The sequence below is a fragment of the Schistocerca piceifrons genome, chromosome X, assembly GCF_021461385.2.
Source record: "Schistocerca piceifrons isolate TAMUIC-IGC-003096 chromosome X, iqSchPice1.1, whole genome shotgun sequence".
Lineage (NCBI taxonomy): Eukaryota > Metazoa > Arthropoda > Insecta > Orthoptera > Acrididae > Schistocerca > Schistocerca piceifrons.
In genome coordinates, this window is record NC_060149.1 from 481,182,529 (window position 1) to 481,197,452 (window position 14,924).

The window sequence follows — 14,924 nt, forward strand, 5'->3', positions numbered from 1 at the left end:
TGGTCGGATGCAGTCGACCGGAATCTTGACGGCGAGTACGCTGGCGCTCATGTTCCCATGCAGCCAAACATCGGGCCACTGTTGAATCCAAATTCCCCACAAATCTGGATATCGTACGATTCGACCAGCCGTCCAAATGAAGACCCGCAATGAGACCCCTTCCAAACGCTGTAGAGTTCTGATAACGCTGTATCACACATGTACACGGAATTTCCGTGTCTATCAGTGATCAATCAGTATCTGACGCTCTTCACGCCCCTTACATACCCTAGCAGGTCTGATTACAAAATTAAACACGAACAACACTAATGTACTCTGATGGCCATTCTACCCGCCACTCCGGCCGCGGTGGCCGAGCGGTTCTAGGCGCTTCAGTCCGGAACCGCGCGACTGCTACGGTCGCAGGTTCGAATCCTGCCTCGGGCATGGATGTGTGTGATGTCCTTAGGTTAGTTAGGTTTAAGTAGTTCTAGGGCACTGATGACCTCAGTTATTAAGTCCAATAGTGCTCAGAGCCATTTGAATTTTCTACCCACCACAGAGAACTGCAACTATAATCATTGACATGCCTGTCAATGGTGTGTATCAATTGTATGTATGTGTACGAAGTTGCGAGTTAATTGATATCCGATCACATCTTGTAAGTAATTCACTTCTTTTGTCAGGCAGTGTATACTGTATATGGAAGAGAGCGTACTGGAAAGTAATGGCTCTGAATTTTTTATTGTGTTCTCAATATCAGTTGAGGTATTACATGTCACGCGTATTACTCGGTCGACTTCGTTGACGCAAGTTGCAACACTGTGCCGCTAGAGGGTTCCGAATCGTAGCGTGTAACATGGCGGTGTGTAACGATACTTTGTAGGTGTGTGAGAAACAAAGTGGAGTAAGCGAGTTTCTAACCGCAGGAAACTTGCCAAAGAGTTCGTCCACACATGGCATTGATGACCGGGAGGCCCCTTCCGGGGGAATTCGGCCGCAGAGTTGCAAGTCTTATTGCAGGTGACACCACATTGGGCGACTTGCGTGTCGGTGATGATGATAACACCACAACACCCAGTCCACGAGCGGATAAAATCTCGAACCCGTCCGGGAATCGAACCCGGGCCCACTGCAAAGCAGGCAAGCACGTTACCACTCAGCTAAGCAGGCGGACTTCAGCATGACAATGCCAGATCACACTCCAGCGTTGCGACATCTACAACAGTCTGACGGCTTGGGTTCACTGGCATCGATCATTCTCCATACATACTTGGCCCCATCCGATTTTCATTTTGCTCCAAAACTTGGAGAACACCTTCGAGGACTCCACTTAGATAGTGATGAAACAGTACATTTAGAGGTGAGGTTGCGGCTCCGTCAATAAAGTCAAGCATTCTACAGTGACGGTATCAACGAACTGGTCCCTCGTAGGGAGAAATGTGTTCGTAACTATGTTGAGAAATAAATATATGCATGGAGAAGAAAGGTGTAGAAAGTTAATAAAGTTTAATTTAAAAAGCTTAAAGAGTTTTCGCATAAAAAGTTGGTAGGAATTACTTTTCAGCCACACTCGTAGGAATCAACATGTCGTTCTTGGCGGGGAGGAATCATCGTTCGAAGAGTGTTACGGGGCCATTACTGCTCACGAAGTACATAAATGTACAGGTGGATAACGTCAGAATATAAACGGCTGCTCACGGATGATTTTGCTGTGTATAGAAAAGTTGCAACGCCAGAAAACTGTAGCGAAATACAAGACGACTTGCAGCAGACAGACGGTGGCAAGTACTGGAAGTAGGCCCTCCAATACAAATAAACGCTACATGTTACTCATAAATATGTGAAAAGGCCCCCGATTGTCTCATTATGGGACTGATGATCAATCGCTGCGGACATAACATCGGTAAAATATGTAACAGTATGCGTGCAAGACAACCTGAAGTGGAACAACCACATAAAGTTAGTTGTAGGTAAGCAGATGCCAAAGTGAGACTCATTGGAAGCATCCTACGGAAATGTAGTTCACTTGCAAAGAGGTAACGTATAAAACCCTCGTTCTATCAATTCTTCAGTACTGCTTGTCAGTCTCAGACCCTAAGCTGGTAGGATTAATAGAGATATAGGGAAGATCCTATGGTGAGCAATACGTTTCGGCACGTTTCCTTCAATAAGCTCGACAGCGACACGGAGACCGTCATCAAAGTTAAAATGGTTCAAATGGCTCTGAGCACTATGGGACTTAACATCTGAGGTCATCAGTCCCCTAGAACTTAGAACTACTTAAACCTAACTAACCTAAGGACATCACACACATCCATGCCCGAGGCAGGATTCGAACCTGCGACCGTAGCGGTTGCGCGGTTCCAGACTGTAGCGCCTAGAACCGTTCGGCCACCACGGCCGGCATCAAGTTAAAGAGGTCAACGCTGACAGAGAGACGTTGTGAATCAAGGAAAAGCTTACTGTTACAATTACGAGAGCATACATCCTAAGAAAACTTGGGCAACATATCATTTCCCTCCACATACTTTTCGCAAAATGACCATGATAGGAGAATACCAGAAAGTCGAACGCATAAGGAGACTTAACGGCTGTTGTTCTTCCCGCCATCGAATTTCAAACGGAATAGGAAAGGGGGAAATCGTAGCAGTACCCGCCACCATAGCCCATAAGGTTGCTTTCGAAGTCTTCATATATGTGTAGGCGTAAGCATATCTTGCAAGGGGCAAACAATATCTGGCAATATCTGGCCAGTTGCACGCATCTCTTCTGATAAACTTGATAAAAACACACATGAGAGAAAAGCCTTATTTGTAAAAAAAGAAAAAAAAAACTTTCATGAGGAAAATACAAGTGTCAGAAATGTGTTTTAGCAAAGGAAACTGAGGGATTTGAAGTACGAATTGTTGGAGCATCTATCCCGTTTTGCCAGATTAGATAACGTCTGACATTCATCTGTTTCTATATCCAAAAATAAAGATAAATAAAAATGTTTATGAACAAATGAAGCGGCTACTGCAGGTTCCATGACCACACTGTGTTGATGGGAACCACTCATTGGAAAAGTATTGGTCAATCTGCATTGACATAAAAGAGGGCTACATCGACAAAAGTAATTGCATTTTTGACATTTCACTACCAGGCTGAGTACGTTGTTTTTGCCTTGCCTTCGAACAACTTTTTTCATCCATATATCCAATATTAATTTTTGTATGACATAAAGTCAAATCTAATGCTTCTCAAATACACGGGGTGATGAAACCGTAAGGAAAGTGAGGGACGGAGGTCGTCCTATATCACGGTAACGAGTGTGTGCGTGTGTTGCAGGTTACTTCCGCGTGAACTACGCGCGCAACGTGCTGCAGTGGCGGCGGCTGAGCAGCCTGCTGGCGCGCGACGTGGAGGCGGTGCCGGCGGAGGGCCGCGCGCAGCTGCTCGACGACGCCTTCAGCCTGACAGCGGCGCAGCTGCTCGATTACCGCGTCGCGCTCGCGCTGGCCGCCTCCTTCCTCGAGAAGGACACGGCGCCCGGGCCCTGGGCCGTCGCCACCACCTATTTTGGAGACATTCTCGACCGCCTACGCTACAGACCTGGCATCATGCAGATCTTCTCGGTACTGGCTTCGTGATTTGAACATGTAACTTATCACAGTGAATAAACACTATCTGGTCCAAAATATCAGGACACCTATCAGCAGGCTTTATGGTGGCTTGAACTATGCCGGGAATAGTTTCAGTGAGGTGTCTGTACGTCTGTAGAGGAATGACAGCACATTCTTCCTCAAGAACCGAAACCAGCGAGGGTAGTGATGTTTGACACTGGGGTCTGGAGCAAAGTCGACGTTCCAACTCGTCACAAATGGGTTCCATTAGGGTCAGGTTGCGACTCTGGACAGGCCAGTTCATTTTAGCAATGTTGTTGTCCTCAAGCCATTGCCTCACAGATGCTACCTTAATGAACGGGTGCACTGTCCTGTTGATATATTGTCATGGTCGCCAAGCAGTTTCTCTACTTTAGACAGTCACGATTCTGTAAAATGTGTTCATATCCGCTGAATTTAGCGTTTCTTTAAGCGCAATAAGGCGGCGACACCTTAACCCTGATGAACACCACCTCACCGTAACACCACCTCCTCTGTGCTTCCCCATTGGCACTGAACATAGTGGCAGGTAACGTTTTCCAGGCTTCTGCCAAACACAAACCCTTACATCGGATTGCAACAGGATGTGGTATGATTCGTCACTCTAAATCACTCGCTTACAGCCACCCACCGTGCAGTGGCATCGCTCCTTACACTGCCTGTCGTGATGCGTAGCAATGACTACAAAAATGTGTGGTTTATAAGGAGCTCCTCCACAATTGTACTTCATTCTTTTAACTCCCTAAGCACTCCATGGACTGCTGGTAGCACTCTGGAACTCAAAAGTGATTTCTTCCATTGATTTTTTTGCCGGCCAGTGTGGCCGAGCGGTTCTAGGCGCTACAGTCTGGAACCGCGCGATCACTACGGTCGCAGGTTCGAATCCTGCCTCGGGCACGGATGTGTGTGATGTCCTTAGGTTAGTTAGGTTTAAGTAGTTCTAAGTTCTAGGGGACTGATGACCTCAGAAGTTAAGTCCCATAGTGCTCAGAGCCGTTTGAACCATCCATTGATTTTTTACAACCACCCTTCGCAACGCTGGATAGACCCTTTCCATCAGTACATGAGATCTGCCTGATCTTGCTTTAGCTGTTGCTCTTCCTTCACGTTTCCATTGCCCAATCACATAATCAACAATAGACTTGGGTAGATGTAGAAGGACTGAAATGTCCTCGATGGGTCTGTCACTCAGGTGACTACCGATGACTAGTCCACGTACGAAGTCTGAGCTCCCTGATTGCCCAATTCTGATGTTACTGCTTCTGTAATGACAACACAATACACTCTGTCTCCCTTTCTACTGACAGCCACCTCTCGTGACATCTAGTGGCCAGTTCCGCACTACATACGGATGCTCGGATACTTTTGATCAGATATTGTTCTTGCACTAAAACTAAACCAATAATGGGTCGTCAACCACGGGCTGCGTGTGGCCCTTACCCTTTGTAGTGTGTCCCCAACCTACAGCTCCTTCTCTTTTCCCGAATTAATAGTATACAGAACGTCAATATAGGATATAGTGACCTCGCATGTCCAGAGCGGGATGCACAATGGTTCCCTATACTGTGGGTCAGGCTGTCTAGCAAGGTTTGCGGTAACACGCACAACAGACGTCAACAATGAGCAATGTTCCATGGTAGCAGCGCTATGGCTGCAACAGTTGAAGTCATGTGATGTGATTCTCTGGAAGATTCCAAAGGGGAGGTTCAGCCCTCTAATTGGAAGTTTTTCCCTCCCTTCTTTCTCAGTGGCGCCTTTTCTTCGCCAAATGTGAGATTTGTTTATCAAATGTATCTTCTGAGTGTAGGTGACTGTAATGGTGTGTGTCATGTTTGTGTTGTATGGTTCTAAGAGAAGAGAGAGAGTGAAACTCGGTACTGTCACTTAGCCTACTCCTTTCGAGTAACGCCAAGGGCATCTCCGGTTTCAGCGACTCCATCCGACACCATCGACAGTTTCGCACGCACTCTCTCTTCCCCTTTCCGGCCGAATAACGACCCTGAAAATTTCTTCCACCTCTAGGATTCGAAATGGCTTACCACCGAGTCGAGCGCCGCCGCAATAGCGGGCTTCAGCGACCTGGGCTATAGCCTTGAACAACGTTTATATTTCCTGGCCCCTAGATGTGTGATTTTTTTTCATGAGGTAGGTTATCGTAACCCGTTTTATCTATTCCGAGACCACATCCACCAAAAAAACGTACACATACCGTTTAATGACGTCATTCATGTAGATCGCAGCTGTCACAGTCTCCGTAGGAATTAAATGCATTGGCGCACGTCGTCCTAATTTGATTATCTATCCAGGTGAGAATACTGGCACCACAATATCGGCCTGTATCCACAAAGCTGGCACGGTTGTAACGTGTCCTAAGGGTGCACCAGACAGACGGACGGTGAGAAACCCTCTCCAGGCTAAACGGTGACTCGTCTCTGCAGAAGAAATGATCCCACTTTTCCCGGATTCATTCATGGTCGGCAAGACAACCGCACGTAATGTCATTCTTTCCTAAAATTGTACGCCAACGTACGCAAGACGCAGTCAAGACCGCCACATCCAAGTACTTTTTTAAGCACTCTAAGCGGTCTCGTACTGCCGTACCACGTATTTTCAGTTTAGACTGCACAATGCCCCCATTACGTAAAGTCTCTTCCCAGATCTCAGAGATACCTTAACATACGAAAGAGAGTGTTTATTTCTGATATCTGTGAAATTATGTAATGCGTTTTGCGGGTGTGTCTTCCTGAAACTCATAGTGAACTTTACACCCTCCATTTCTGTTAATTCGTCTAGCCATTGAAAGCTATATTGTTTCTAAATCTTAGATTGGAAAATCTCATTGGCATGACTCATTTGACTTGTGTTCTGCTGACCACTTACTTATACAACAGCGAGTGGTGAAGGTGATAGTCATCTTAAAATTTTTAATCACCCATTTGGCTTTCTTTAGAAACGAAGTTTAAATGATTCTTTATAGAATTCTGCATCCGCTATCATCTATAAATTTTGCTTCCACGTGCATGACGAGTCACTTCAAGCCTAAGTACATGTGGAGTAATACGCAATGCGGACGTAATCGGCATCATTCCAGTATAGCGTCAGTGGAAAATCACTAAAGAGGATGACATCGTTGAGGCACTTCGGCGTGACACGGTAGAACGTTGTGAAGTAGAACGAAGACGTAATCACAAATCCTAAGCTGTGCACAATGAGAATTTATACTTTTATTCTATTCCATTTCCTTGAGGACTGCTATAAAACGATACTGAGGTGGTGGTATAAATACTGCTGTTAGGAGGCTGATTATGCATCATTCCGAGTTAGTATGCCGTGTGAGAAGGACCGCGCTGCTCGGGCGAAGGGTGTGCGGATGGCTGTTCGGCGGGACATCCTTAGGCGACTGAGCCTTGCCCCGTCGGTGGCCCAATCTGCCCCCCCCCCCCCCACATAAGACAACTATGCTTTCTAAGACGGACGACGCGTTGACTTCTACTAAGGACGTTTGCCCGCTATCGGCGCCTCAGCTGTACGCTGTAATTATGCACTTTTCTCATAGCGGTGCATATCCTAGCCTTGATGCCGAGGAAAAGGGGTTCAAAGCGTTTCAACTCTACTTGCAGACACTGCCAGGCGCGGCCAGTGAAGAGGTCAGACTACCGCCGTGATCCTTGCCAGGCGTGTTTATTCAAGAAGGCACTGCCCTGCCAGTGGCTGCCCCGAAGGGTGGTGAGCCACCAGATCCGGCTATTCAAGAAGTCAGAGTCCTGCTGGTTACCTCTACTGGTGTTGCGCCCCCAGGCTCGGCTATTCAAACAACCGATGTCTTGCTGGCTGCCCCATCGGTCTCTGCCAGTCTTGAGGCCACTGCCCTGCCAACTTCCGCTCAACTCGGCGTGACTACACAAGAAGTCACTGCCCGACCAGAAGCAATTGCTCTGACGACTCAGGACATACCTGAGGCGAACGCCTCCTCTCGCACCAGACACAAATGGAGGTGTCACAGGTCTCGCGTAAGCGAGCAGCCGCGGCGGATACGGACGATACCTTGACCGTCGCCGCAAATTCTTCCGTTCACAGGAGGCAGACTAAGAAGAAGGCGACTGACCAGGACGCTCCAGGGTCGCCAATCCGCCTTAGTCTCAGAACGACAGCTTCTGGAAGCCTGGGTGGAAGCGCACTGCCCAGGTACAGAAGCTCCAAAAAGTACAACCACAACGTGTCGCAACTTCGAACCGCTTCCTGGTTGACCCGGATGTGGCCATTGATGGATGAAGACCCCAGTTCTCAACAGGGACCAAAGCCGCTTAAACCTCCACCGATTGTCATGCAGTGGAAGAAAGACTACATTACTTTCAACAAGTTGCTGAAGGACGTCACCAACATCACAAGCTTCAAAATAAAGTTTCAGTACCTCCAGCTGGTCTTCCCTGCCACATTCGACGACCACAACAAACTAATGGCATTCACCTGGCAACAGGGGCTCCATCGTTTTACACACAATGCTGAGCCTCTGAAGCTCCTGAAGGTAGTTTTCCGCCACCTTCCCCTCAATGCATGGTACCTGAACACCTCAAATAAGGGCTGGTCAACATGGGCTTCGCAGTTTCCACAGTGGAACCCACGAAGTTTCCAAGAATGCACAGGAGCATGCCCCTGTTTCTCGTCGCCCTGGTTGACAACTGCAAGATCTTCAATGTCGACAGAATCGCCGACATCGATGTCTCGGTCGAGACACTTCGAGCCAAGGGCAAGAGATTGCATTGCTCTTCTTTCCAAGGACTCGACCGTGTTTCCAAGAATTTTACCATGCCTATCCGCTGCGTCAAGTGCGCTGGGCATCATCAGAGCAAGAAGAAGAAAGGAGACCCGCTGCGTGCTGCAGCTGTAGTGGGTTGCACTGTGTTCAAGATGCACAACCGTGGCTGCAGGGTGGCACGCAATGTGCAGCCTGGAGTCAGCTACGCGTCTGTCGCCAAAGCACAGGTGACTGTCCAGCAATCCACCTCTCAGCATCGCGGACTCCATGGAGGACACCCTCCTGGGGCCCTTGCCCCACAACAGGCTGACTGTGCTACCCAGCACAATGCCACAGCCGTGCTGGCACAGCCTGCCTTCCCTGCTGCGACCACCCATGTCACATCTGCTGCTCAGGACTCCATCCTGCGACCATACCAACCAATGGGGTTCCTGCAAACAAGCTCCGTTATCTACTGAAAATCCTTAATACAGTCATGTTACAGCTCCCAGCTCTAATCTCCGCTGTATCGACGGCCCTCCAGGTCGGCGTTGCCTCCATGTGGCAGATGGATAACGACAATATCTACAGCCTGAAGATCTGTGCTTTCAACACAAATAGTCCCGTCCCACAACAAGGAGAATTCAGGCAATTTCTCTGTGATGAGAAGCCTGGAATCGCTGTCAAGGCGGCGAACTTCTGCTGTTACCGGAAGGATAGACTGACTGCTGGTGGTGGCACCACTGTCTATGTCAAGACCTCTATCCGACACCACCAGGTGCACCTACCACAGCTGGCCACAATCGAAGCCACTGGTGTTCTGGTCCACACCACCGCTGGCAAGATCAGCTTCGTTGCGGCCTACCAGCTTCTGTGGAGGCTTCTTCAGAGTGCTGAAATTGACACACTGCTGACAGTGGACGGGCGGATTTTCATTGGCGAGGACTTCAATGCAAAGTCCATGCAATGAAACTCTCGCCTTACCAATGACAGTGAACATCGCCTCCTGCGTTTTGCAGAGCAGTACGGCGCCAAAATCGTGGGGCCTTTCGACACCAACGATCTTCCCAGATCATTGGCAGCCTTATGTCCTCGACATCACCATACTCAAGGCAGTCGACTGGTTTACGTCTGCCACAATGAGAACAGCCTTGTCATTGGATCACATCCCCATGATCTTTGACACGGATGTGATCGGTCCAAGCTGGCTGCCCCTCCTACAGGAATGTTGACGTTGAACGATACCAGGATGAGGTGCTCGCCCTCCTCTAACATGCACCAAACCCAATGGAAGAAGGGGCTGAGGCGACCCTCACCTTCCTCACTGCTGCACTGCTCTGAACAGCTGCCGCCGCCACACCTGTCCACCCTCAACGACCATGAGACTTCTCCTGTCACCTGCCATATCCCATCTTGACAGATATTGCTGCAAAAAATCGGCTGTTCCGTGAGTGGCAACTCATGCATCAACTGGCCACAAAACTCTTACTAAACCAACTGTGTTGCGAGATTAAGGCAGCTGTGGAGGCCCACCTGAACAGGGAGTGGGCTAACTTGGTCGCCACCCTCAACCCTGATGATGGCAGTGCATGACATGTCATGTACAGCTTCCTGCAGCGCAGACAATCCACCCCACCTCTGTTCGTCGACCAGGAACCCATCAGCGACCCTAACGCCAAAGCCAGTGTATTGGCTGACACCATCCAAGCCAACTTCACGCCAGCAGAGGATGTCGTTGACGTGACCCATATATGCCTCATTGAGGAACGACTCCCCACCTTCCTGGCTGCCAGGAAGGAAGATGACATCATCACTCCGATCTCTGCCGAGGAGGTCACTTCACAACTTTGGACACTGAATGCCCAAAAGTCTGATAGTAGTGATGGCATCACTGGCACGCTCCTGCTGCACATACTGCCAGCAGTGCATCAAGGTATGGTGGCCCTCTTCAATGAGATTCTACTTTTGGGGGTCTTCCCTTCTGTATGGAAGCACGTGGAAGTGGTGGCCATACTAAAACTCAGCAAGGACCCATGATTGCCATCAAATTACTGGCCCATTAATCTGTTACCAGCCCTCTCGAAAGTAGTCAAGAGGATCTATGTGAAGTGCCTTCTTCAGCTTGTCATCCAGGAACATCTCCACCTGAATGAACAGTTTGGTTTTTGGGGTGGCCATGCCACTACTCACCAGCTGTTGTGTCTGATGGAGCGTACAATGGGGGCCCTGGAGATGAGGGAATACCTTGGGGCAGTATTCCTGAATGTCTCCCGAGCCTTTGAATCTGTGTGGCATGACGGCCTCATGTACAAACTCTCTAAATATGGGGTCCCAACATAGCACGTGGTCCTTATGAAGTCACAGTTCTCTGGCCACTCGTTCCACGTATAGTCTGACCAGTGGACATCTACCATCCAGCCTATCCAAGCTGGGATGACTCAGGGGTCCGTTCTGGGCCCTCTGCTGTACTCCCTCTATATGGCTGATGTGCCGCAGGTGGACAAGGTGGAGTTAGCTCTCTGTGCTGACGACACTACCACATTCACCCACAGCGTGAACGCTCACACCATGGAACGCCACCTGGAACTCAACTGTGAGGCACTGGGGGCTTCGTCCACTAAGTGGCACCTCAAGTTCAATCCTGCCAAGAGCAAGGTGGTCACTCCACTATGAGGAGGATACTGCAGGACCTTGCACAACTCACCATCACAGGAGGACCCATATCATGGACCAAGATTGCAGAACCGAATGAGGTGGCGCAGTGGTTAGCACACTGGACTCACATTCGGGAGGACTACAGTTCAATCCCGTGTCCAGACATCCAAATTTAGGTTTTCTGTGATTTCCCTAGATCACTTCAGGCAAATGCCAGGATGGTTCCTTTGAAAGAACACGGCCGATTTCCTTCCCCATCCTTCCATAATCCGAGCTTGTGCTCTGTCTCTAATGACCTCGTTGTCGACGGGACGTTAAACACTAATCTCCTCCTCCAAGACTGCAGTTTACCTTGGCGTCACCTCTCGTGGCGCCCTCGCATTCTTTGGATTAGCGAGGTGGCTACAGGGCGCCTCTGTGCCCTATACCTTATGCTGAATATGGGGTCGACCCTGCCTCCTTACCATGGCATTATGCTGTAGCTCACACTGATATGCCCAGTGCTGGAGTACACGGCCATTGTGTGAGGCAATGCCGTTGAGTCTAAGACAGCCACCCTACAAAGGGTCCAAAACAGGGCGCTTATACTCGCCCTGCGCCTACCCAGGACTTATCCCATGCAACAACTACATGAAGACACCAGCATCCAGCTGCTGAAGGACCGCTTCCGGTCCACAGCATGCAAGTTCTACGAAAAAGTGGGCGAATCCCGCAACAGTCTCATCAGGGACCTGGGCCACCAACCACACCATCAACCAACAACACGTTGGCTGCGGGAGTGATCCGCTTCCCAGCAGATTCAGGACAAACCCAAATCAACTGTTAGGACCCTCAATCTGTCAGGTCACAAACCCAATCCCATCAGGTACTGCAAGAACAGCACACTGTGCTTAGGCTGCTCCAGACCGAGCTAAGGAAGCTCATCCAGCTGCTGCATCTGCTGATTATGCGCCTCTTTAAAGGTGGTGATTGTCTGAGGACTTGGTCATGGCTGGCTGCTGACGGTTCTCTGTTGGCACAGATCATTGAGTAAGGCAGTCAGTCCTCTTGGAACAGTGCGCTGCAGTTACAGGCACTGTTTGAATCATTACTTATTCCACAACTCTGATGGATCACTAACATATTTATTCTCTCACAAGAGACGTATCATATGTTGAGCACCCACATTCTTCATAGAGACTGTTATGATGGTTGTGGCCAGACGAGTTACGTGACTACCACGTGGTACGTCTACAGCGTAGATTCCTGAGTATGTGTGCAGTCCAGTAGCTCACATCAGAGCTAAAGTTCTTTCGTGTCAACATAATCGCAACACAAAGTCTCACTTATGTTGTATCCTAACTGTTTCTGTCTACAAAATTGAAACATTCAGAAACTTCTCTGTCGCTGCTGTTCACCTCTGGAACAAGCTACCTCGCATTCGGCGCACAAGTCAATGCCATGTTATTTTTAAGAAAAAGCTTTTCCTTTTGTCGTCATAACTTTTTCCTAAAAGTGAATGCAAATGGTTAGTTTTTCCCTGTCAACAGTACAACAAAGGCCTCCATCTTTTCTCTTCGTTCCTCTGTCACGCCACTTTTTTCCCCTCATTACCTGTTTTTACTACGTTTCTCTTTCCCTCTTTTGCCCATCCCTTCTCTCACGCCTATTGCTGCCAGCGCCCTCAGATAAAATCTGTCTGATTCTGATCTGGCATTGTTTTTCTACGTTTCATGAACGAATATCAGCTCCGCCTGTTTCTACTTTAGCTGCTACTTCGTTCCATTATTCGTGTTGTACACTGCTTGACAAAAAAGTGAAGCACTCAGAAGACATGGTCAGTGTAACTTCCTACACGTACACAGCATCGATGGACATGTAAATGATTTGAGTTGCAATTCGCGGTGACAGGTAGAATGTCCACCAGTGTGCATTGTTTCCCACATAAAATGTTACCAGGCCTGGTAGGATATATAAGGAGGGTCGACAGCGTTATGAACACTTCACAGATTTCGAAAGGGGGCCTCATTTTAGGTCTTCATTTGGCCGGATGGTCCAATCGTGCAGCATCGAGACTTATGGAACATTCGGAACTGGCACTGGCAGATTGTCGGACTGCAGGGTAATCTGAGGTAGGTACACTCGTCGCCAAGGTTCCTGTCGTTCACGCGTGGCCACAAGGAAGGATCGCCATACTGTGCACTGCGCTTCTGCACTATCGTAGAATATCATCGTCTGAGAGTATGCGGCGACCTGGGGTGAGGCCCCATTGTTCCAAAATTTTGGAGAGGCATGAGGCATAGCTCAGAGTTACTTCTCGCGTCATGGTGTGGGAAGGCATCGTGTAAGACTTCAGGTCACGGCTGGTAATGATTGACGGAACTCTGACGGCGCCATGCTTCGTCACGGACACCCTGGGCCCTCATGCGTTATCTCTAATGAGGCAGTATCGTGGTGTCTTTCTTCAGCAGGACGTAGTTTCTCCACACATTACACGAGCCTCTGTGAACTGCCTGCGTAATGTTGAGCTACTCCCATATCCAGCAAGATGGCCATATCTGTCCTCCACAGGACAGGACAGGATCAGCTCGGACGTCAACCCCGCCCCACTGCCAGTACTGAGGCTATCAAAGACCAGTTACAACAGTTGTGGGCCAGTTAGCCTGAGGAGAGAACACAGAGGCTCTCTGACAACCCTTCCCAACCGAATCAGTCCATGCATCCAGGCCTGAGGTGGTCTCGTCATACTGCTAAGTGGGCTCATACTGCCAAATTCTTGAAAATTTGACTCGATATTGTAATCAATGAAATAACGTCACGTATCCTCTCAATCTATTTCGTTTCCTCCTCCCATTCTGAGTGTTTCGTTTCTTGTTTGGCGTGTAATAACTTCTAACTGTTGTATCCGATGTTACTTGTAAGTCTCTTTGTAAAATCTATGTCATTACGTGAATAAAATGTTAAATAAGCTCACAGGAAAAAAAATTAGTCACTCCTAGAGAAATCATTACAAACATTATTTAATACCACGTAATTCCGCCCCAGGACATAATAACCGTCTGGATTCAAGAAAGTTATGTACGTTGCATTCATGTTAAGCAGCTCGTTGAGGATTTGATCGAGCAGTTCCACCAATTTGTGGGGATACTGACGTTGGCGTTTTAGCAACATGTCCCACAGATTTTCTAAAGGGTCAGGTAATTTTGCAGGCCAGTCGAGATGTAATAGGGTGGAGAGTGTTCAGAAAACTGGATACATATTCTTTCAGCCCAATAAAATTTGCTGTTGTCATCCTGAAAAATAGTGGTGAGCAGCGGCCTGTTGCGAGGTGATCAACCCCACACGTTCACTGCATGCATGCAGTTCCATTGTTACACCACTGTTTGTGGACACGATGAACAGTCGTCCGCGAAACAGCAATAGATCCATTAACTTCATGAACCGTATGGCAATGGGCACGGCCAAACTCGAATGGCTCTTTTTGCCTCTCTGTCACCGTCTTCACATATACCTATTTTTACATACAATGTCCGCTTGAAACCTGAATGCCACACCGATCGTAACTACCTAGATTAGCTAGTTTTGGTACACTACATAAGTGACGTTGTAAATGGCACGATTACCGGTAGTATTGGTAGCACTGGCAGGGAAGGAAAGGAAACATAAATGAATTTGTAAGAGGGAAACTGGAAACCGATAATTTCTTTTTGCTTTTTGCTCGTTGATTTATTTGTTTTGCACGTAACTAGAACGGCACATCATTCAGTCTTAGTCCATTGTGTACACCCTTGCAGAATATAAATTGCATTTTATAAGCAATAAAAATTAGTAGCTCGCGTAACTTCTGTGCTGTATGTAACCAAAGCAATTACTTTTGATGTAAGTTTAGTTCACATGCAAAATTATAAAAAATGTGTAATTATTGTTGCTAT

General features: G+C 48.2%; 1 protein-coding gene across 1 annotated transcript in view; it reads left to right on the forward strand.

Annotated features, from left to right (window-relative positions):
* Nucleotides 1–14,924, forward strand: part of LOC124721803 (aminopeptidase M1-C-like) — a 437,502-nt gene that overhangs the window by 334,313 nt on the left and 88,265 nt on the right. The window contains exon 11 of the mRNA XM_047246924.1: nt 3,310–3,596. Within this exon, the coding sequence (XP_047102880.1) occupies nt 3,310–3,596 (287 nt within the window). The remainder of the gene's footprint in view (nt 1–3,309; nt 3,597–14,924) is intronic.